We start from the raw sequence: 22,299 nt of genomic DNA, 5'->3' as shown, positions 1-22,299 counted from the left end.
TTCTATGGATCATCCACAATTGCTCCTTCCTCGCGGAAATCCCCAAATCTCGCCAAATATTTCCATCATTCTACTTCACAACATCTTTTGGCTGACTGGCTCTTTCGTACAGAGCCTGCACTCGTCACAATCATGGCGTCAATCGTTCTTGCGTCACTCAACACAGTTGGGCTTATCTTTGGAGGATGTTGCTCGAATGTGAGTTTCACTACTTTATGGCTGGGAGAATAACAGTTCTAATTCCGCTTTGAAGGTTTTCACATTGGAGAAGATAATCAAGTAAGTTGCAGCAAAACCATTGCAGGGCCATCGAATGCTTCTCATATATACACATACCCAGAACCTTCTGCTGACCTATCTCTTCTAGGACTGAAGCCGACAGTGGTCAGTAACAATCATGACAAGGCCATCAGGCATAAACTCATCTTACCCACAGGACTTCTGATCACTCTCTCCCAATTCATCTTCACCGCACTAGCAGCCTCCTTCTCTCAGATTACACCGACCCTAACGCTGAGGTCCCCTTCCGTACCCATGCGCAAATGGGCCTACATTGCTCTCATGTTCTTTGCCGTCAACATGCTCAATAATTGGGCTTTCGCCTTCAACATCTCCGTCCCGGTGCATATTATCTTACGCTCCTTTGGCTCTGTGACGACTATGTTGGCAGGTGCATTGCAAGGCAAACGATATACATGGCTGCAAGTTGAAAGTGTGGTCATCCTGACTCTGGGAGTATTGGTGTCTGCGTTTGCGGATGCTGATAGCAAGGTTTGTTTTCCCCCCGTCACCCTAGTCCGACATAGCAAGAATGGAGAGCTAATCGTAACTGCAGGGCAAATCAGTAGAAGCAAGCAGCACAGACCTAAGCTCCGGCCTGCTGATCCTTCTCGCCGCACAAATCCTTTCTGCATACATGGGCGTCTACGTCCAAGACACCTACGCAACTCACGGCTCCCACTGGCGCGAAAACCTCTTCTACAGCCACTTTTTGTCCCTCCCTTTGTTCCTTCCTCTGGCTGGCACTCTACAACGCCAATACGCTGCTCTCTCGACAACCCCTCCCCTTTCCATCCCCAACAGCTTGCCCGTCCTGCAAAGCGCCAACCTACCCAGCGGAATCCTCTACCTGCTGCTAAACTCTTTAACCCAATTAGCGTGTATAACAGGCGTAAACCTGCTTTCCGCACAAGCAAGTGCAGTCACTGTTACTATTGTGCTGAATGTGCGCAAACTCGTCAGCTTTGTGGCGAGTACGGTTTTGTTTGGACATTCTTTGAGTGGGATGATGTGTCTGGGTGCGGGGTTGGTATTTGGGGCTGGTGCGTTGTATGGGTGGGAAACTAGTTATCGGATCCCTCAGCAGAAGAAGCAAACCGCAAAGGGGAAGGAGGACGGGAAGGCGCAGTGAGTAGGGCATGCTACGGGAAGGATATGGCTTTGAGATAGAGACTGTACCTCGTCAGTTCTTCGATTAGACACACTTTAGACAGAAAGGCCTTGGGGATACCAAGCAGTAGAGAAAAAGGAAAGAAGATACTCAAATCATTCGTTCCGATACCTGAGCCCATGTTGTTCTGAATTAGCAGCGGAAGACTTGACAACGCGATCTGCTCAACACTCTTAGCTCAATCCAAAACAGAACGCAGGGATATCTCGACTTCGCCTTCTAAGGCAAAGATCGAAGCAAGCCCAAGACCAAATGGCTGATTTCGGTCCAGTCTCGTTGTATGGAGGACAACCCTGCCCCTCGATATCGACTCTGGCATTTTTGTGTCCAGTGGGGTATAGCCCTTTCTGCATCCTTCTAGCATGTTTCCTGTGGCTGTCAGACATGGATATGACCAGGTTGAAGTGATCATAAAGTGATCTAGCTGTCAGGTATGCGCCAACAATTTCAGGTACGAGATTCGTCCAGCTTCCGTGGAGAGGATACAGTAACTATGTCTCTCATCACAACTCCGAAGACACAGTCATTGACAATGGGACAGGAGTATAAGGAGTAACACAAATCACCTGATTACAAGATAGAAACAATGGTTCAGAAGAAAGAAAAAAAAAAGTGAACAATTCAAAAATGGCTTTACATACACACAAGAAAGAAGCAATAACCCATCGCTCCGTTGTAACGTCAATTCTCCTCCAGACTCCTTTGATCATGGGGTGTGATTCAGGTGCGACTTTGCTAATACAACTAGTCGTTACACCATTTGGTAGAAGTGACTTTTCAGATCGTCTCTCTCCTCATCTATTTGGTATCGATGAATTTCTCAAAAAGCACAGATTCGCAACTGATTGCTTAGTACTTTCTGGCGAAGGGAGGGACGGCCTTGCACTCAGCCTCGTCAAGGGTGGTGCCGGTAACCTTGCGGTAGCCGAGCTCAACCTTGCCGTGGGGGTTCTTCTGCCATGTCAAGGAGTGCTTCATCCAGTTCTCGTCGTCACGGTCGGGGTAGTCCTCACGGGCGTGAGCACCACGAGACTCCTTTCTGTTGGCGGCAGCCTCGGCAGTCTGGACGGCGCAAGTCAGGAGGTTACGGAGCTCAAGAGTCTCGACAAGGTCAGAGTTCCAGATCATGCTGCGGTCCTTGGTGCCGACCTGGGCGAATTGGGCATCGACGTCGCGCATCTTCTTGACACCCTCGTCGAGCGACTCTTGGGTACGGAAAACGGAAACGTCGGTCTGCATGACCTTCTGCATGGCGAGACGGACCTCGTGGGTGGTCTTGGGACCCTCGGCAGTGCGGACCTGGTCGATAACGTTGATGGCTTCGGCACCGGCGTCGGCGGGGATGGCCTCGAGCTTCTGTCCGGGAGTGAAGTTGTCACGGATGGTGTGAGAAACAGCACGACCGAAGACAACCAAGTCGAGGAGAGAGTTGGCACCAAGACGGTTAGCACCGTGAACGGAGACACAAGCGGCCTCACCACAGGCGAAGAGACCCTTGACGACCTGGTCGTTACCCTGAGCGTCCTGGGTAAGGACCTCACCAGTGTACTTGGTAGGGATACCACCCATGTTGTAGTGGACGGTGGGAAGAACGGGAATGGGCTGCTTGCGGACATCGACACCAGCGAAGATAGAGGCGGTCTCAGAGATACCGGGCAGACGCTCGTGAAGGACCTCGGCGGGCAAGTGAGAAAGCTGGAGGTAGATGTGGTCCTTGTCAGGGCCGACACCACGACCCTCACGGATTTCCATGGTCATGGAACGAGAGACAACGTCACGCGAGGCAAGATCCTTGGCGGTAGGAGCGTAACGCTCCATGAAACGCTCACCCTCAGAGTTGAGGAGGTAACCACCCTCACCACGGGAACCCTCAGTGATCAAACATCCAGCACCGTAGATACCAGTAGGGTGGAACTGAACGAACTCCAGATCCTGGTTAGGAAGACCAGCACGGGCGACCATAGCCATACCGTCACCAGTGCAAGTGTGAGCAGAGGTACACGAGAAGTAAGCACGTCCGTAACCACCAGTGGCCAAGACAGTGTTCTGTGCGCGGAAGCGGTGAATGGTACCGTCCTCCTGGTTGTAAGCAATAACACCCTTGCACTCGCCGTTCTCCATGATCAGATCAGTGGCGAAGTACTCGATGAAGTAGTTGGTGTTATGGGCGAGAGACTGGCCGTAGAGAGTGTGAAGAAGAGCGTGACCGGTTCTGTCAGCGGCGGCGCAGCATCTGTAGGCCTGACCACCCTTGCCGTACTCCTTGGACTGACCACCAAAGGCTCTCTGGTAGCTGTTGAGAGTCAGTATGTTGCGCGTCATACAGGCGATTCAAATTGTACTGACATCTTTCCATCCTCAGTACGCGAGAAGGGGCAGCCGTAGTTCTCGAGCTCGATGACCGAGGCGGGTGCCTCTCTGGTCATGTAGTGGATAGCGTCCTGATCACCCAGCCAATCCGAACCCTTGACGGTGTCGTACATGTGCCATCTCCAGTCATCCTCGTGCATGCTGGTGGTCATTTGTTAGTTCCAACTCTTGATATTGACCCAGAATGTCGTCACTCACTTTCCGAGAGCAGCGTTGATACCACCCTGAGCGGCGACAGTGTGCGATCTGGTAGGGAAAAGCTTGGAGATACAGGCGGTGTTGAAGCCAGCCTCGGCGAGACCGAAAGCAGCTCTCAGACCGGCACCACCAGCACCAACAACCAAAGCATCGTATTCGTGGTCAATGACGGGGTACTTGTTGCTGAGGAAGGGAGAAGCCTCCTTTGCGCGAAGGGGCTGGTTTGTGATGATACGGGCGGCGGGAGCGCTGCGAGAGAAGGCGCGAGCCTGCTGTCTTCTGAGGCCTTGAGAGAACTGGCAATGCTACTGTCAGTAACCAGTTTTTGGAGACCTTTTTCGAGCTGCACACACCCTTGAAGAAGCACCAAACTGTCGCAAACCGAATGAACTCATGATTGCGATTGTGAATTAAGGAAAGCCGATTCTAAGACGGCAACAGGACAGACAGGACAGGAGAGGAGAGTGGTGCCAGAGAGACAGCGATGGCAAAGGGTCAGTCTTCTCGGCGGGCGACGGGGCAAACGTCTGGAGCAAGATCTCCCGGAGCTCGAGTCGACTTGGGGATCAGCCAATCAACGCTCACCAGAAGTCATACACCTCGGCTACTGCGTTCCGGCTTCTCTCAAGACTTGCCGGTTGACTTGCCTTGACACTTTATATCTCTTTCGTGAAGCTGTTTGCATGAATTGGGTCTTGATGAGATTCAGTGAGAAAGACAGGTAGACATTTGAAAGCGAGAGAGAGAGGAAGGAGCAGGTCGCGGAAGCTGCGATCGAAACATTTCCACTCGTGCGCAGAGAAACAGAACAACCACATGACATGGAACTTGCACAACCTCGACCTTTGCAATAGAAGGCAAGTTCCACGGAAAATAGTAGGGGTCATCAACACTGCCTTAAGCTTTGCTATCCGGTAAACATAGCCAGCTAATCGCCACCTCACTGTTTGGACCCCTATGTGCGGTACTCATGCGTGGCCTATAGTCAAGTGCTAGTTGTACAGTCGACACAGGTTCTGTGCTATAGCTATCCCTAAGCCTCTGCTCGGAGTATGGCTTTCTCAGTAGTTAATTTTCGTGTGGTTTCGAGACAAAGTAGAGGGATTTGAGATAGCCTGGTCTAGAAAAGTCTCATGCGGGCAGAGCTCAAAGACAGCAACAAAGAGAAAAACATTCGATGAGCGGCCAGAACACACAGTAAAGTGTTTGGTTCCAGCCGTCGTCTGTAGTGTTAAGGCCTGCCCGGAACTCGGATGCTTTCTACAAAGACGGTGACAGCACGAAGGAGCGATTAGCACCAGACAAAGTGGTTCTTATATTGAAGGCATGTTGTTGTGGTGTTTGAGCTTCTCGATTGCGGTGTGTGTAATGTCAGCTTTGGCCTGAAACAACGACGCTGGACGGATCGGGACAAAGACGAGAGCTTCGCTGCATGAACGGGGTGCTAGGTCTCTCTGACAAGCTGTGGGCAACAACAAAATACTGCTCTAGAACAACAACGTCTTGACAAAACTGCGTCTCGAGTGACAAACACAAAACAACAGGAAGAGACAGGGTGTGTACTGGTACAGCTGGATCGGAGCTGAAAGTGAATTCAGATCTCGACTCTTGGCGTCTCTGTTGGAAAAAGCGCCGTCTCGCTGTGTCTGCCCCGCGAAAAGAGCCCTCTCCCTTGATTCAATTCGCAGTCCAAACCCCTGCCCGTACACGACCTCCCCGTCACCAAACAACAAGCCATCCTTCAATCCACACTTGCGTCGGCCTTCGTCGATAATCACCCCGCTAATCCGCCCACCCTCGTCGACTCGCTCCTCTTGTCGCTGCGCTGCGCCATCGATCCACAACAGCTGCTGCTCCTCTGCCTGACATCATCCGAAGCTGAAGCTTGCAACCCATCCATATTCCATCCGCTCCAATTCTACACTGCTGCTAGACCCGACCTCTCCATCCTGCTAGCATCACCCTGCGAGATCAGTCTAGCCACAGCTACTTAGCCAATTCCCGGACAGCATCCTTCATTCGCTCCAGGACAAGCAGAAATCATGGTCGACGGAGACTCGCAGCAGCCTCCGACATGGAAGTTCACCCAGTGAGTCTTCCCTTGTCCCTGTCCTGCCTCGTTTCTGTCCATTCTCTCTGCAAGGCCTTCCCCGACAAGCTCTTCGTTGGTCGACACTGGACCGCTGTCGACTCACACGTGCTGCTATTGAAAACATCCTCCACTTCCACCGATCACCTGTCAAGATTCGACAAAGCCATTGCAGGATAGCCCAAGCTGACACGACACGTACAGGTGCTTTGGTGACAAGGGAGACGTCGAGGATATCACAGAAGGTCCGTCATGCCTGACTTGCCCCACCATCCTGCAGCGCCGCTGACAAGTCACAGCCGACATCATCTCAACGGTCGAGTTCGATCAGACAGGTAACTACCTGGCCACTGGCGACAAGGGTGGTCGCGTTGTTCTTTTCGAACGTAATGAGACGGTACCAGCCATCCCCGCTCCCGACGAAAGGCCTTCACCTACTGACACGGGCAAGAAAAAAACATGCGAGTACAAGTTCCACACCGAGTTCCAATCACATGAGCCCGAGTTTGACTACCTGAAGTCTCTCGAAATCGAAGAGAAGATCAACAAGATCAAGTGGTGTAGGAGACAAAACGCCTCGCATTACCTACTGTCGACCAACGACAAGACCATCAAGCTATGGAAGGTCTTTGAAAAATCCCTCAAGGTCGTGGCCGAGAACAACCTGTCGCAAGACCTCACTCCTGCCGGTGCTGGTGGTGCTGTCGGTGGCGGTCCCGTCAGAGCTCCCAACAAGCACTTCCGCAGCACCGCCGACCTCACCTTCCCTCGCATGACACACCACGACACAGTCATTGCCGCTGTACCTCGCCGCGTGTACGCCAACGCCCACGCTTACCACATCAATAGCATTTCTGTGAACAGCGATGGCGAAACATACATCAGCAGTGATGACTTGCGCATCAACCTGTGGAACCTCAACATTCAAGATCAGAGCTTCAACATTGTTGATATCAAGCCTGCCAACATGGAGGAGCTGACCGAGGTCATTACTGCTGCAGAATTCCACCCACTCAGCTGCAATTGGTTCATGTATGCCAGCAGCAAGGGAACCATCAAGTTGGCTGACATGCGTGAGAGAGCTCTTTGCGACACACACGCCAAGCGTGAGTTTTGATTTAGAAGGCACCGACATGAAAAAGCACTGACAGCCGGCAGAATTCGAGCAAGAAGAAGATCCATCGTCCAGGTCATTCTTCTCAGAAATCATCTCATCCATCTCGGATGTTCGCTTCTCACATGACGGTCGTTACATCTTGTCTCGCGACTACCTAACAGTCAAGATTTGGGATGTGAACATGGAGAGACAACCAGTCAAGACAATTCCTATCCACGAACACCTCCGACCACGCCTTTGCGACACATACGAGAACGACAGCATCTTTGACAAGTTCGAAGTCGTCTTCTCGGGCGATGCCAAGAATGTCATGACGGGATCTTACAACAACAACTTCATGATCTATCCATCAGAAGCGGGCAAAGACACCGAAGTGGTACTGCAAGCCGATAAGAGCGCGTTCAAGGCCAAGAAGGTTGGAATCCCCACACCGATGAATGGAGCAAAGGACAAGAAGGGCAACAGCAGAGCCAACAGCCCGGCTGGCCAGGGAAGCAGAATGCGCAAGGAGACGGACGCGGATGCAATTGATTTCAACAAGAAGATATTGCACATGAGCTGGCATCCCTTTGAGGATAGCATTGCCATTGCTGCGACTAACAATGTGAGTATCTTGACTCGACGGCCGCTTTGGGAACACGACTGACGCGACACGTTCTAGCTCTTTGTCTTTTCGGCGCTCTAGAGTTATTACAGACTCAGTCATGATTGTTTAGCTTTCAAGGTTCCCGTCGTCTTATCTCCTAGTAGTAATTCTCAAACTTCTTTGACAGAAGGGGCGGATCAGCATGTCAAGAATGGTGCAAATGGTGAAACACGGAGCATTATTGGCGGGGTCAGGAAGCAGATGTTGGTGACAGAGATGGGGAGTTGTCGTTCTTGCCACATAGACCAAAATGCAAACAAGCATATCGTATCGATTCTAATGTCAATGACTTGTATGTGTGCCGTGTTGTGAGTAGCACCTTTACTTGATTGAACCAAGTCTTGGCAATCGTGTCGCGAAAGCAATCAACGCGCTGCGACACGGCCTCGGCAACAGCGTCATCAGTGACTTTTGTCCAGGCAAAAGTCGACACAAGAAGACGCCATCTTTCATGTTTCGAAACCCACGAGAGAATAGAACAGGACCGCCAGGATCACATGTGCTTCCATCCGTAGGCAGACCGCCGTCGCCACCCAATACCACCACCACTCCTTCGATCAAGCCGCCACCCGCTATACCAACGACCAAATCGCCACCCATGGCTACTAGGACTGTGCCACCACGGTCCACCAGCGGCTCAAAACAGCCCAAGATATCTACCTCGGTCAAAGGAAACGCCAATTCGAAGAAGTCAACACCGGCCAAGAATGTCAAAGCACCAGTCAAACCCAATGCCAGCATCTTGTCCTTCTTCAAGAAAGATGATGGTCTGTTTGTTGCAAATCCAGGATCTTCACCGATCAAGGGCTCGGAAGTGATAGACGAGGTCGAAGTTGCGGAAGAGCAAGAACCACGCTTCAATGAAGAAGATGGTCCTGTAAAGAGGCGGAAGCTATCGCCAGTCGATAGCTTGGACGAGTCTAAGCCTACATCCCAAACTCCCACACCAGTCGACGAGGTCAAGACTGTACCGGTCACCAAGGTTTCTTCTGGCCCTTTTATGGAAGAGTCTGACAGCGAAGACGAAGAAATCAACAACTCCACCCCGGATGCTGCATCTATGACCATCAAAACAGAACCCCGAGAACCACCACCGTTGATTCACCAACCCACTTCCGCGTCAGTAGCAGAAACAGACAATTTTGGCGACTTTGAGGCGACTGACGACTTTGAAGATGATGTTTTTGATGAGGGTGAAGAATACGTCGAGAGATTGTGGATGGAGCAAGAGCAGATCAAACTCGAGAATGGAGAAGACGACAGCTTCCAAGATGATTCGATCGAAGATACAGAAGCAGATGCCCCGACATGTCCCATCTGCAGCATCAGTCTGGCTGGTGTAGCAGAATCAGATGCAGGCGTACACGTCAACAACTGTCTAGATGGGAATCCGACGCCGTTGCCTATAAAGAAAGAAAAGCCACCACCAGCCACTATCTCCTCAGCACACTTCAAGAAGCCTGCCCGTCCAGCAAAACCCGCCCAGTCACAACCGCTCGGTAGCGATGCCTCAAGTTCCGCCTTTTCAAAGCTTATGACTAGTCGATCCGAAGACATGGCATGGGCCAATGCTGCCGCTGCCGAAAATGCTTCTCGTGGAAAACCAAGCTACACACGCACATGTCCATTCTACAAGATCTTACCCGGTACCAACATTGCTGTCGATGCCTTCCGCTATGGCGCCGTCGCTGGCTGTAATGCCTACTTTTTGAGTCATTTCCACAGTGATCACTACGTCGGTCTGACGAGCACTTGGTCACATGGTCCTATCTACTGCAGCAAGGTCACTGCCAATTTGGTCAAACAGCAATTGCGGGTCAATCCAGAGTATGTCATCGCCCTAGATTGGGAGGTGCCGACAGAAGTGCCAGGTACCCCTGGTGTAAAAGTGACCATGATATCAGCGAACCATTGTCCCGGCTCATCATTATATCTGTTCGAGAAGCCATTGACCAAAGGCCCAGAGCCAAAGCTGCAACGCATCCTGCATTGTGGTGATTTCAGAGCATGTCGTATGCATCTTGAGCACCCTTTGCTTCGACCGGATGTGCAAGACCACATTACGGGAAAAAACAAAGAGCAGAAGATTGATGTCTGCTACCTCGACACCACCTACCTGAACCCCAAATACGCCTTTCCGACACAAGAAGATGTCATCAAGGCATGCGCCGACATGTGTGTGAGATACAATGATGACCCTCTAGTTCTCGATACACTCAAGTCAGAGAGTGCAGGCATGGCAAGCTTCGTCCGCAAAGATTCACAACCGTCCCTCAAACAAGAAAACTCAGATATCGAGATCAAGCAAGAACCCTCGGAGTCGACAGAACTCAAGCTTCACAACAATGGCAAATTGACCAGCACAAAAGCCGCACGTCTACTGGTCGTCGTAGGCACCTACTCCATCGGCAAAGAACGCATCTGCATCGGCATAGCCAAAGCCTTGAACTCAAAAATCTACGCTCCACCAGGCAAACAACGCATCTGTCGTGCCTTGGAAGACCCAGAACTGAGCTCGTTGCTCACCACCGACCCACGCGAAGCCCAAGTCCACATGACACCAATCTTCGAGATCCGCGCCGATACCCTCGATGACTATCGCCAAGGGTACTCCGACCACTTTGACCGTTGCATCGGTTTCCGTCCTTCAGGTTGGAACTACAAACCGCCCTCCTCCCGCCTTGAAACCCCAAACGTGTCCAACATTCTCTACTCTACATCATGGAAATCTGCCTATAGCATTAAAGACCTGTCCCCACAACGAGGATCCACGAACAGGGCCAAATGTTTTGGAGTCCCGTATTCTGAACATAGCAGTTTTAGAGAGTTGAGTATGTTTTGTACGGCGTTGAGGATTGAGAAGATCATTCCCACTGTTAACGTGGGGAGTGCTAAGGGGAGGGAACGGATGAAGGGGTGGGCGGATAGGTGGATTGCTCATAGGGAGAAGAATGGGTGTTTTGAGGTTAAGGATTGGTGAGTCGAGGGCTTCTTGGTTAGTGGTAGGAAGAGGTGCATTGTTAGCGGTTTGTGGAGTTTGGTGGGTTGCTCTTTGATGTCTTACTGGGTCGGGAGCTTGCATGGCGCACGTATTGGTAGGGATTATGGGTTCATGGAGTTCATCACAGGACTTTTTGCTTTTCTCTCTTCTTCCAGATATCTTAATGATCGAGAGGGATAACACTCTTGAATGGACCCGATCATGAATATCTCCCTTTTTCCGCCATCATCTTTATCTTCATCATTAATCATCTTCAAGTCAAGGTCGAATCTTTCACAGTCACTCGTTTAACTCTTAACCCCGTCTCCTTTTCTTTATTTTTTTTTTTTTGTTCGGTGCTTGCAAGTATATTGCAATGTCTTGCCTTACCGACTCCCAATAGAGCCTGGACGTCATTGTATTCTGTTCAAGTGAGGTTAGAGCTTCTTAACCGTGATTCGGGTGCTAAGGGCGTCAAACAAATACTACTAAACTAGTCTAGTCAGTAGGAGTAGCGACAGAATAATCATTCTCTCGCAGCTTCTCGTGTATCCACAAATAAACACATCCACCCTTACGAAACCATCCCTACCTTTTCCTCCTTTGAGACCTCAACCTCTTAAGCACAAGCTTCCAATACGAAAGTATATATCGAACCCATTCGTAGGACCTAATAGCCTGAAAAGGTAGACCAGTGTAGTGGCGGCTTTTCTCGGCCTTTGACCCAGCCGTATGCCAAAACTGATCTATCAACTTCTGTGGTTGAGTTCAAGGTCAGAGGGTCGAGTTTCTGGTGGAGTATTGCCTTCCTGTTCCTTCCTCCTCGAATATGGTAGGACACGTGATAGAGTGGTGATACCAAGACACTTGTTATTGTACAAACTAAAGAGCTAGATCGATTTCGTCTGACATACTACTCCCCAGCCCTCACCAACTCACCAAACCTAGTTCCAATCTCCCCAGCAAGAACTTGCGGATTCCCAACTTCAACAACACATCCCTTGTCCATAACAACAACACTGTCAAAATCCATAATCATGTCTAAGCGATGACTAACCGCTACAACAGTATACTTCTCAAACTCAGTCTTGATGATTTGTTGCATGACTTTTTCAGTAGCTTGGTCGACGCTTGAACTGACTTCGTCGAGAAGCAAGATACCGGTATCGGTGCCTTGTTGTGATCGATGGCGTCTGCGGAGTAGTGCGCGGGCGAGGGAGAGGAGTTGGCGTTGCCCTGCGCTGAGGGTTCCAGCGGACATGCTTGCGACGAGGCCGCCTTTTCCGAGAATGAAGTGCCACATACCGACAGATTCGAGGGCTTGTTGACATTCTTGAAAAGTTGAAACGTTGAGCGGATCCAGGTTTTCCTTGAAACTTGTTCCGTCGGGGAGGAACACAGCTTCCTGAGGTACTGCAAGTAGGCGTTGCCTCAAAGCCCATCTGTCGATCCTTTGAAGTGGCAAGCCGTCGATTGAGATGTTGGCTGACGTTGCTGATGTAGGATCGAGCAGCTTGAGGAAGAGGGCAATAAGACTGGATTTGCCGCTGCCTGTACGACCACATATGGCAATCTTCTTTCCAGAGTTGATGGTCAAATTGACGTTCTTCAACGCCAAGTTGTCTGTTTCGTCGTTCGAAGTCTCGGAACTGCTATACTCCAGTCAGCACAACTGAGAGTCAATCCATCAAGGCTTCTTACCTGTAGCTAGCAGAAACTCCTTTCAAGCATATTGTGCCGGTGTCAGGCCATTGCAAAGAAGGAACAACATCCTCGCCATCCTTGTCTTCCGGAGTTACAGTCTCATTGAATGTTTTGAGCCTGGCGATTGCGCCGATAGAAGTTTCCAACTTTGTGTAGAAGATGACGATACCTGAAAGATTCTCACCAAAACTCATGAGAGTAACGAGCGAAGCACCGGTGAATCCAGAGCTAGAATGCATACGAACTGCAAGAGTCGTCAAGACTGCAGCCATAATCATTACTACAATGTCGAGCACAAGATTCAACCATTGTTGAACCATGACCAGAAGGTATGCAGGGCGTTGACTGTCGTTGACCAGGTGTGCATTTTTGTCAAGCTCTTCGGACATAAAGCCTGATAAATTCAATCAGCAGTGATTACAGATACAGCACGATAGTGGTTGGGCCAGATGTGTTCGTGATGGTTCAAGCCTAGAATGCTAATTGAAAACTTACCGAAAGCTCTTAAAGAGGAGATACCTTTGGCGGTGTCAAGGAAATGAGTGCTTAGGAGATCGTGTCAGCGGGTTTCATAAAGTCAAACTCGGCGTTCAGACCGAGGATGTGGATTTACTTACTACAAGGGACTCTTAGCTTCCAGATCAAGCAACCTCAACTGTCTAGCGGTCCTAAGGTAGAACTTCTGTACAAAGTACAATAGAACAGCCAAGAACGGGTAGCTGATAGCCATGTAAGGTGATGATGTGGGCATGACTGCTGCTTGTCCAATCGCCGAGAATGCCTGCACAGAGTTTTGTCAGTACGCCAAAATATCTTTCAGCCTGTACAAGCAGGTTGAGTCCTCGCAAACTTACAGAAAACAGAAAGTTTAGGAGTGCGTTTGGCAATTCTGTATCCACCAGGTTGAGATCTTGCGAGAAAAGGTTCGTCACAACTCCTGTATCTGTGCCAGTGAAGAAGCTCAGAGGTGCTCGAATGAGCGTCTGTAGAGCATCCTTGTGAATATTGGCGCCAACCTTCTGAACCGAGACGACGAAGATGACGATAGCAAGCAAAAGGAGGGAGATGAGCCCAGAAACTTGCAGAAACGCGTATAGGCCAGCATAGTAAGCCCAAGTGTGTGCGGGATGGATTTTCTCAACATCGTCCGACCAGTAAGTGAGCCCTAAATCGTCAACATGGTAAGTAAAAACATGCATAACCTCTTCGCTTGTTTTTCAAAACTCACAAATTGTTGGAAAGTTCGTGAAAAATCCCCAAAGAGCTGCGAAGAATATCCCCAGTGTAGCCAAGACCCAGCCCATAGCTTTTAAGTAATGTTTGTAGACAGTTGCATCGCCATTTTGTCTTGCAGCGCGACTTTTGGTTGTCAAAGATGATGCTCGAGATGTTGATTTATACAGTATGGAGACTTTTGGTTCCTGCTGAGTATGCTTTGGTTGTGTCGGTTCAGCTAAAGTCTTGCTAGGGGAAAGCTTCCACGTTCGCAATTGCTGAACGTAGCCTTGGCTGCTCATCAGCTTGTCAAAGTTGCCCTGTTCAGCAATAGTGTTACCTCCAAGAGCTATGATGTAGTCTGCCAAAGGTAAATGGCTGACACTATGCGTGCAGAGCACGACGGTCGTTCTGCGCTGCCTGAGTATGCCGTTAGGGCCGAAGACGCGATCAAAAACCTTCTCTTCAGTATCGGCATCAAGGCCACTGAAAACATCATCGAGAACAAGTAGGTCTGTATGCAGGTAAAGCGCTCGTGCAAGTGAAACACGTTGTTTCTGCCCACCTGACAGCGTTATACCATCGGATCCGATGTTCGTCATATCGCCTTGTGGAAGCGTGTCCAGGTCAAATGTCAGGGCTGTGGCCTCGATCACTTCGGCGTACCGCTGAGCGTCGTAAGAAGAGAACCCAATAATGTTGTCTTTGAGAGACCCGTTCGAGAGGTAAGCTGTTTGTTCGCAAACACCCACATGTGGAACACTAGCATTGAGTGTCACCTCGCCCTCATAGAATGGAATTTCACCCAGGAGTGCCTTGCAGAATGTTGACTTCCCTGAGCCAACAGATCCCACCACAATCGTAAGAGCTGCCCTCGTGATCTGTGTGTTGATGTCGTGCAGAACGTATTTGTCCGCCTCCCACGCGAACTTCGCATCTTTGAACATGACCACACTCTGTGACTCATGACATGTTGCAGGTTCTTGAGAGAGTTCCGAAGACTTCTCAAGACTTCGCAACCTTCTGTCAATCATCCGGCGGAAGTCTTCGCGGGTTTCACATTCCAAGTAACTTTGTACACGGCTCAGGCAAGCCAGTCCAGACAGCACTTGCGGGACTGCTTGGAAGATCTGCGTCAGTGGATTCGTCAACAGCGTCAAGTATGAAAGACTGGTGAAGGTCTTGGAGACATTCAGTGTTCTCTGTGCAAAAGCGAAAGTCAAAGGCGGCCCAAGCAAAAACGGTAAGAAGCCGAGGAATGCAGCGACAATGGACAACTTTCGGAAGCGAGCACCAGACGCAAGTTCTTCAACGCGAAGCTTCTGTATGAACTTTTCGACAGCTCCTGAAAGTCCGGAAAGTTTCAAATTCTTCATACAACCAATGACAGTTGCGGTCAAGCCCACTCTCTTCTGAACTCCTGTCATCCATGCTCTTTGAGAGTCCCCTGCGAATTTCATGAAGATCACAAGAACAATGAAGGAAGCAAGTACGATTCCGATCGGTGCCACGAAGACTATGCCCAATTGGTTGTACAGCAGCCAGCTAGCAATAGCGGCTTGTATAACGCTGGCCCAGACTTCATGTAGAGATCTGAACCCTAAATCGATGCGCTCCATGTCGGTACTCATCAGGGTCACTGCGGCGTTCTCGTCGGAGACATCGATACGAGCTTGTGTTGTTCTGAGGTAGATCTCAGTAATGAGTACGGATCTAGTCATCGTGCGAACTCGATGGTAGAAGTACCTGTGTTCATATGTCAGTCGTGATTTAGCTAAGTACGCGGAGCGTCGTACCAGTACAAAGCGGTGGAAATAGCAATTCCAGAGTATATCAGAACGCTGGCTCCGATCAAACCGTAGCCAATATTCGCGTCAAGTTCGGGGCTTGAGAGGTAATCTAACATCTTTCCGATGAATAGTGGCTGACAGAATGTGAACGCAAGCAGAGCCAGACGGGGTATGATGGGTACGAGCAAAGGGCCCAGAAGGGTGCGTGTTAGTGTCTTGACGAGACCGTACTTGTCGCCCTTGATCTTAGCATAATCTAAGTGAGCCGCAAATTTGCTGTGCAGCGTTTTCGCATTCAAGGCGCTATCGAGGGGGTAGAGATCATCGGTCGTCAAGACTCCCTTGTAACCATCGAAGAACATTTTGTTGAGCCAGGCAAAAACACCAAGGGAGAAAATGCCACTCGTCTCCTCAGGGCTATGTTCTTTCTTATCCCAGGCTAGCCATTGTGACTTCTTCTTGGCCTCTAGAAGGAGAATAAGTAATTTCAGGCCAAGGGCAGCGCAGAAGACACTGCTGTACGTCCATTCGGGAGCGTCATTTGATGACAGGAAGAAAGTCCTTGCTTGTGTAGCGTCTGGTAGCAGGGTCAAGGATAGGTAGATTCCCAAGAGGACTGATGGTCGTGGACTTTTGTTATGATCAACAAGACTGAGGGCGATCATGGTCAAAGCAGATAGGAGCTTCAGAACCGATACTGCCAGAAATATACTCGAAGCTTGGAATCTGGACAATGATGCAAGGACCAGAAGAGTGAGCTCAAGGCCCAGATACGCAGTGATGGCGGCCTGTGGCAAGTACGCTGTCAGTGATACAACCCGAGGTGAATGCTATACAATAATCGTTGGCGTACCAATTTGATTGACTGGAAGATCGGTGCCTTGACCAATGTAGGCTTTCGAAATTGAGCGACAGCTCGCCATGATGATGCGACAATGAAGAGCACGGATGGTACGATTGAGAGAAAAAGCTGTTCGAATCGGATGTTGAAGTCGAATTTAACATTGTTGAAGCTGAACAGGTCGTGCTGACCCGCATCAAATGGCATTTTTGTCCGTCGGCTGTCGGGCAGGTGCTGACGACGTCCGACGACTCAACAACGCAGTGTGTCAAGTTGCCAGATAATCACAGAAGGTGCGATGAGACACTCTATACTCATTGCGCCATGCTGAAAACCTGAGTTGCTGGTCTTCGGGTCATTACGGCGCAGCGAGATAAGGAATACCGTTGCCTAAACTGACCCCGCTTCGAAGGATGAAGCTAACCAAAGGTAGACTCATGGTATAGAGATGATGTACAAGATGATTATTTCAAACAAAAAAACAATTGAAAAGGGTATCTAGTACAAATCGAAGGTCAAACAAACTGTTCCTGCATCTTGAGGTAGCGCGTCAAAATGCGCTAATGCATAAGTCAGGGCCAGGGCTGCCCTATCGGCATCGTGCCACCACTCAATATCCGTCATCTTCATCCTCGTCGTCTTCGAATTCCTCCGTGCCGATATAGCTTCTGTCAATCGCGAAAATCCATTCACCCTTGTCTCTTTCCGTTCTTGCTGCAAACACCCAAGCCTTGGTATTGCCATATACCGCAAACACGTTTTCAGGCGCCGCGACAGCAGGGACACCATGCCTGCCCACTGCCGTCGGCGCGCCACCTTCTCGTCTAAGCAATTTCGCGATTTGTGGCGCCGCATCGACACGCGAAGAATTGAGATTGATGGCGCCAATCTCTTCGTGCTCGGTTGCAGTCGCAGAGTGAATGTGCATGTATGGTTGACGGAGCTCGACATAGCGTCGCACCCAGCGTGAGGGCTCTCGAGCGGCAGGGTCAGGTGTGAGTAGGTACCCAGCCTTGAGCAGAGATGGGTTCTTAGGTATAAAGTGGACAGTGGCTAGTGACAAAGGTATGCCTGCTCCGTTGGCAGAAGAGGCGAAAGCCACACCCTTACGAGGTGAATCTGTATTTTCCTCTGTGAGGATTCGTTTGCCGATAGCAGGATCGGTTTTCCAGAGTGTGAGTATCTTCCGCAGAAGCTGATCCTGCCGTTCAATCGATGCCTTGTCGGGCGCAGGTGAAGGCATCGTATCCAGCGACAAGCTATGTGAGCTTAGTATACCTCTGGCAGCATCTATCTCGGCCATTTTGCGCTTGCTCGATCGACCGTCAATGAAGTCGTGAATCAATGATACACCACGAGGTGACCAGCCTTGGAGCATCTCTTCACCCTTGACATATGTGCTTGAAGTGCTCAGTCGCCACAGATCACCAGCCCTCTTAGAGGGTATTGGCTTTACAGTGACGGAGAATGTTCCACTCGTTGAGCGAACAATGCGTGAAGAACTGAAAAGTGACGAGAACAGCGAAGTTTGACGCATGAAAGACCGTCCTCTCATTTGTACTGCGAGGTCTGTCACGAACTCTATCGGCTCTGCCAGCTTGGGCGAAGCCATGACCCATGCGAATGACAGCTTGACACAGTATCCTTCTGCTGTCGGCCTATCTAGCAGCAGGGATTCGTGAGAGCTAGAGTCCCAGTGTGTAGTGATGCGAATGTTGGTTGTGCCATCGGGATTAGTGCGGACGATTGGAGGTGTCACAGGTGTGAGAACCACATCGTTCTGTTGCGAGCTCAGATCGGGAACCTTGCCAGACGGATCTATTAGATGGACGTTGCCGACTCGTAGCGATGTGACCTCCTGGAGTGGTAAAATATTGCCCGAAGTGTGCGTTAGATCAAGTGTGATACGACGTTGAAGACCTTGATGGAGCTGGTAAGTGCCCGTGTCCATGATGTTCTTCTGCAGAACCTCGACAGGCTTGTAAGATCCATCTTCCCCGATCTCGAGTACTTGGATTCGGGCAAACACATCATGTCCTTCTTCGGTGTAATATTCGTGCTCCGCTATACGAGAATTGTTGCGCTTCAACGAGGGCCTGGCTGCTGAGTCCCGCATGTCGTCCCAGCTCAATAGCTTGTCTAAGTGCGTACCCGAGACTCTAGCGAACACAGATACTCGTAGACACGAGTCACGCGGACTTGCAAGTGGCAAGCTCATGCTGTGCACGCTATCAAATCGCACAGGTCCTTCGTCGAAGTCAGACACCATCTGCGTGGTAGATGCGCCATCTTCCTCGGAAATGCCTGGAAAGAAGAGCTGCGCGTGAACCTCGGTTCCTTCCTGCTCGGAGAATCCCACGAAGTCATGCATAACCACATTAAACTTGAGCGTGGACGAGGGGGCCTCTGCTGAGGAAGGCTCGAGAGAAAGTCGGACAATGCCAACCATCGTGTTAGTATATGGTGAGTAAACGTCGAGGGTGAAATCTTGCACTCGGCATTCGAACACAGCAGCCAAAGAGATGTCAGCGTCTCCGATTCGAGTATACTGCGGTAGGCACGACTCCGAGAAAGGGTTATCCAGGCGGAAATGCTTGATGTACTCCGGCCTATCCATATATTGGAACACCTGGCGCATCAGGCGCACACGAGCGCGTAGCTTTTGTAAAGACCATAGATGGACGACATTGTGCTTGAAGTCGATGACTCTGACGGCTGTACATGGTTTGCGTGATGTGTGCAGGGCCATATCGTCATCTGCACTGATATCGCTCAAGACCAGATCGTATGACGATCCATACGTATGTCCTGCATCCGCAACGGTGAATTGGAAGACAACGTTCTTGTCCATCTGCTGGCTCATCACTTGTGCTTCTTTCAGAATTGCTGCATTCTGGAGGAGAGCAGCAGCCATGGCGACGTATCGTTGCTGGCGCCAGTGTTGGGTACACGACTTGACAAGATGAAGCTGTTTCTCTGTGAGACCAGTCTTACGATCCACAGGCTGCGCAGTAGTCTCTCGAAGCTCTTTTAGTTGACGATCATATTCGTCCTTCTGTGCTTGGAGTCGTTTTTCCATGTCCTCTTTCACGGCCTTAAGATTCTCTTCCATCTTGATCTTTTCAGCACGTATCGTTTCTACCTCGACATTCATCTCTTGAGCAGACTGGATCTGCGCTCGATATTCTTCTTTTTGTCGCTCAAGCTCCGTTTGCAATCCCTCCTTTGCTGCGCGTAATGTTTCATCCTCGTCGTCGTCTCGTGGAGTCGATGGCATTGTGAGAGCAGTGTCCAAAGAAAAGTTCTCGAGTGTCCCGTTCGACAGATACTTCTCTCGGACAGGGAACGAGCTGACCGAATCAGAGTCGTCTTCATTCAAGTCGAACAGTCGGCTTTCTGGTCTGCCTCTTCTGACAGCTCTTACTTTCTGTAGATCGTCAAACAGATTATCCAACTCGTCGTCTGTGAGGGCGGAGATCTTCTGGTCTGACCCGAGCATCGATGACACGGCCTCTCTTCGAGCAAGATCGTAGTCGTTCTCACGGCCACTTAGACTGCGCATAGGCATTGGTGAGTTGGCTCTCGAGTCCAGATCATAGTCTGGATTCAGTCTGCTAACGTTACTCCATGAGCGCTCGTGGCCATGGCTGACAGATGGTGATGGCGACGAAGGATCGCCGATTTCGTCTGCTGTGATTGAATGCTTCAATCGACTTCCCTCTTCGGCTCGTTCTGCTCTTGCTTCTTGAGGATGGTTGAAACGGAAGATATGGAAGTCACCCAGAATGATACGGTAACCACTACGCAGTCTCTTAGGCTGCTCGACGCGCTGACCGTTGACCATGACGGCTGCATTGTCTCTAGGAACTACAGTAACGACATCGTCTTCGTTCTCAAATGTGCAGTGCTCGTGCAGGATCTTGGACCCGTTCAGTCTGATTTCTGCGGTCTTTGCTGTTTCGACATTGCCGACCGTCGTTGTGCCAGGTTTCAGGTTGTAGACCAGGCACTCCGCGAGCAGCGGATCATCACTCAAGTTGACCAGATGAGGCATCTTCTTCGGTGTTGATAAACCAACAAAGCCTTTCTCGATGCTGATGCCGAGTTCTTCCAAAGCGGCTTCTCGCTCTTTATGAATCAGCTCCGTTTTCTGTAACTTCTGTTCCCAAGTCTGGTTCAGGTCTTGATACAGTTTCTCGGATTGGTCCAATTGCTCCACGATTTCAGCCTTTGATACCTGTTTGACCGTACCATCAGCTTGTGTGATGGAAACCATCTGCTTCTCCAAAGGTGTATCTGGCGGATATTGTTCACTAGCAATGGCGCCGGCCTCGCCCGCTCCTCCACCTGTCGTGAGTTTCGAGCGAAGCTGTGCCAATTCTTCCTTCAACTCTCTGATCATGCGTGCATTGGCATCTTCGTTCACGACAGCGTGGTTCTTGATGCGTTTGGCAGAGTCTGCATAACGTAGCGTTGATAGGGTTTCCTCGAAGTTGATGTCGGCAGGTGAGATAGCAGCAATCATAGCCGTCATACTGTTACCACCTAAAGAATCTTTGAGAAGCCATGTAAGGACAGAGTCACGATAAGGCACCATGGAAGCATTCTTCTTCTTGGCGCCAGGTTTGGCACTTGAAAGGTCGGCCAAAGCAGCAATGACACGACCAAGCGTTGACAGAGAGCGATTAATTTCCGCACCCTCCTTTAGACGTGCACCAGTTGCACCTGTAGACTGGGCTCTTTCAGAACCAGCCAAATCGACCAGCGAGATTTTGGCAGCCTTTTCCGTGTCCATTCCAGTGTCTGCATCATGGCGTTTCTGACTCAAAGTTAGGGTGAAGACAGCATGCGATCTACTACTGGTCTCGTTCATGTTGGTTGCTGCGACGGTACGGGCCTTGTTACCCTCATCCATGAGATGTTCTATTTCGGCGAAGGATCGAACGACGAGTTTGGCGAGGTCTTCGACATAGGGACCAGTCGATGGATGTTCGCGAACCTTGAGATTGCCCTTTGTCGAGGGATTCAACAAGTCTCTAACACGCTCGTTGTAGATTTCGAGGTAAGAGACCTCGACAGTGCAGGTGAGGTTGTTGTCCTTCTGAGCCTCTTCAATGCGCTCAAACATGGCTCTGCAAATCTTGGGGATGACACCCTCTTCTGGGCCGTAACCCATCATGGAGTAGGACTTTCCGGAACCAGTCTGACCGTATGCGAAAATACAGTTGTTGTAACCGCCGAAGGCATTGTCCAGCAAGGGCTTTCCGAGGTCGTCAAAGAGGTTGTCCTGGTCGGCATAGCTGGCGTCTTTCTTGTTGAAGGACCAGTAACTCTTGTCGAAAGCGAAGGTCTTGGAACCCTCGATGGCGGCCTTTGCGTTCTTGCTGCGAGGGTCGATGTTGGTTGGTGGAGAGAGCACGGTTTGCTCGCCTTTCATCTGCACAATACATTGTGCCTTGCGATCAATTTCTAAGAAGTTGCCATGTCAGTCCTGTCATGAATCGGCGTCGAAGGCGCATAGGGGAAGGACCTCTGCTGTTGAAAGGCCGTACTCTCACGACGACCTTGATGTTGCCTCCACCGCCCAACGCCATCTTGGCGGTATTGTAGATATCCTATATCGTGTGCTGATTACGTCCGGGAGTGTGATGGTGTGCGCCAGGGTATAGACGGCATGGCGGAATTGTTGATGGTTGGTGCAGGTGATTTGATTACACACAGTGCAACAAGACAACTTCCCCACAATCTACACACATGCCGTCACTCAGCCACAAGCAGCCACGCTCTCAGCCACACATTCGCTTCTGATCAAACCCTTCAAACATTTCCATCTGCTCGGCCTATCAACAAGATTCATGTGATACTGACCCGACATATATTTTACTTCTGACCAAAACAC

At 50.3% G+C, this 22,299-nt stretch overlaps 6 protein-coding genes across 6 annotated transcripts; 3 read left to right on the top strand and 3 right to left on the bottom strand.

Moving 5' to 3' along the window:
* Positions 1-132: 132 nt before the first annotated feature.
* On the top strand, positions 133-1,411 carry M437DRAFT_66856 (UAA transporter; the record flags this gene model as incomplete). The annotated part of the gene is made up of 5 exons (XM_041024834.1): positions 133-198; positions 254-279; positions 368-384; positions 437-771; positions 836-1,411. 5 exons carry the CDS (start codon positions 133-135, stop codon positions 1,409-1,411), a joined length of 1,020 nt encoding a protein of 339 aa, XP_040878929.1.
* An 888-nt stretch (positions 1,412-2,299) lies between these two features.
* On the bottom strand, positions 2,300-4,413 carry M437DRAFT_50681 (succinate dehydrogenase; the record flags this gene model as incomplete). The annotated part of the gene is made up of 4 exons (XM_041022057.1): positions 2,300-3,743; positions 3,797-3,961; positions 4,019-4,314; positions 4,372-4,413. The coding sequence occupies 4 exons, from the start codon at positions 4,411-4,413 to the stop codon at positions 2,300-2,302; spliced, it is 1,947 nt and encodes a 648-aa protein (XP_040878928.1).
* Positions 4,414-6,060: 1,647 nt separating this feature from the next.
* On the top strand, positions 6,061-7,909 carry M437DRAFT_50936 (MgPP2Aregb1, protein phosphatase regulatory beta sub-unit 1; the record flags this gene model as incomplete). Its single annotated transcript, XM_041022099.1, has 6 exons — positions 6,061-6,107; positions 6,312-6,352; positions 6,407-6,504; positions 6,559-7,213; positions 7,266-7,828; positions 7,886-7,909. The coding sequence occupies 6 exons, from the start codon at positions 6,061-6,063 to the stop codon at positions 7,907-7,909; spliced, it is 1,428 nt and encodes a 475-aa protein (XP_040878927.1).
* A 1,180-nt stretch (positions 7,910-9,089) lies between these two features.
* Positions 9,090-10,850, top strand: M437DRAFT_50558 (DRMBL-domain-containing protein; the record flags this gene model as incomplete). Its single annotated transcript, XM_041022029.1, has 1 exon — positions 9,090-10,850. The coding sequence occupies one exon, from the start codon at positions 9,090-9,092 to the stop codon at positions 10,848-10,850; it is 1,761 nt and encodes a 586-aa protein (XP_040878926.1).
* A 913-nt stretch (positions 10,851-11,763) lies between these two features.
* Positions 11,764-16,607, bottom strand: M437DRAFT_50874 (putative ABC multidrug transporter; the record flags this gene model as incomplete). Its single annotated transcript, XM_041022088.1, has 8 exons — positions 11,764-12,502; positions 12,552-12,948; positions 13,050-13,099; positions 13,172-13,335; positions 13,409-13,719; positions 13,783-15,515; positions 15,566-16,347; positions 16,413-16,607. The coding sequence occupies 8 exons, from the start codon at positions 16,605-16,607 to the stop codon at positions 11,764-11,766; spliced, it is 4,371 nt and encodes a 1,456-aa protein (XP_040878925.1).
* Positions 16,608-17,010: 403 nt separating this feature from the next.
* On the bottom strand, positions 17,011-21,994 carry M437DRAFT_50850 (kinesin family protein; the record flags this gene model as incomplete). Its single annotated transcript, XM_041022085.1, has 2 exons — positions 17,011-21,869; positions 21,931-21,994. The coding sequence occupies 2 exons, from the start codon at positions 21,992-21,994 to the stop codon at positions 17,011-17,013; spliced, it is 4,923 nt and encodes a 1,640-aa protein (XP_040878924.1).
* Between the last annotated feature and the right edge of the window lie 305 nt (positions 21,995-22,299).

Source organism: Aureobasidium melanogenum, assembly GCF_000721775.1.
Source record: "Aureobasidium melanogenum CBS 110374 unplaced genomic scaffold scaffold_13, whole genome shotgun sequence".
In the NCBI taxonomy this organism is placed as follows: Eukaryota; Fungi; Ascomycota; class Dothideomycetes; order Dothideales; family Saccotheciaceae; genus Aureobasidium; species Aureobasidium melanogenum.
The sequence above is the reverse complement of the archived record's forward strand: the minus strand, read 5'-3'. Positions and strand labels throughout refer to the sequence as shown.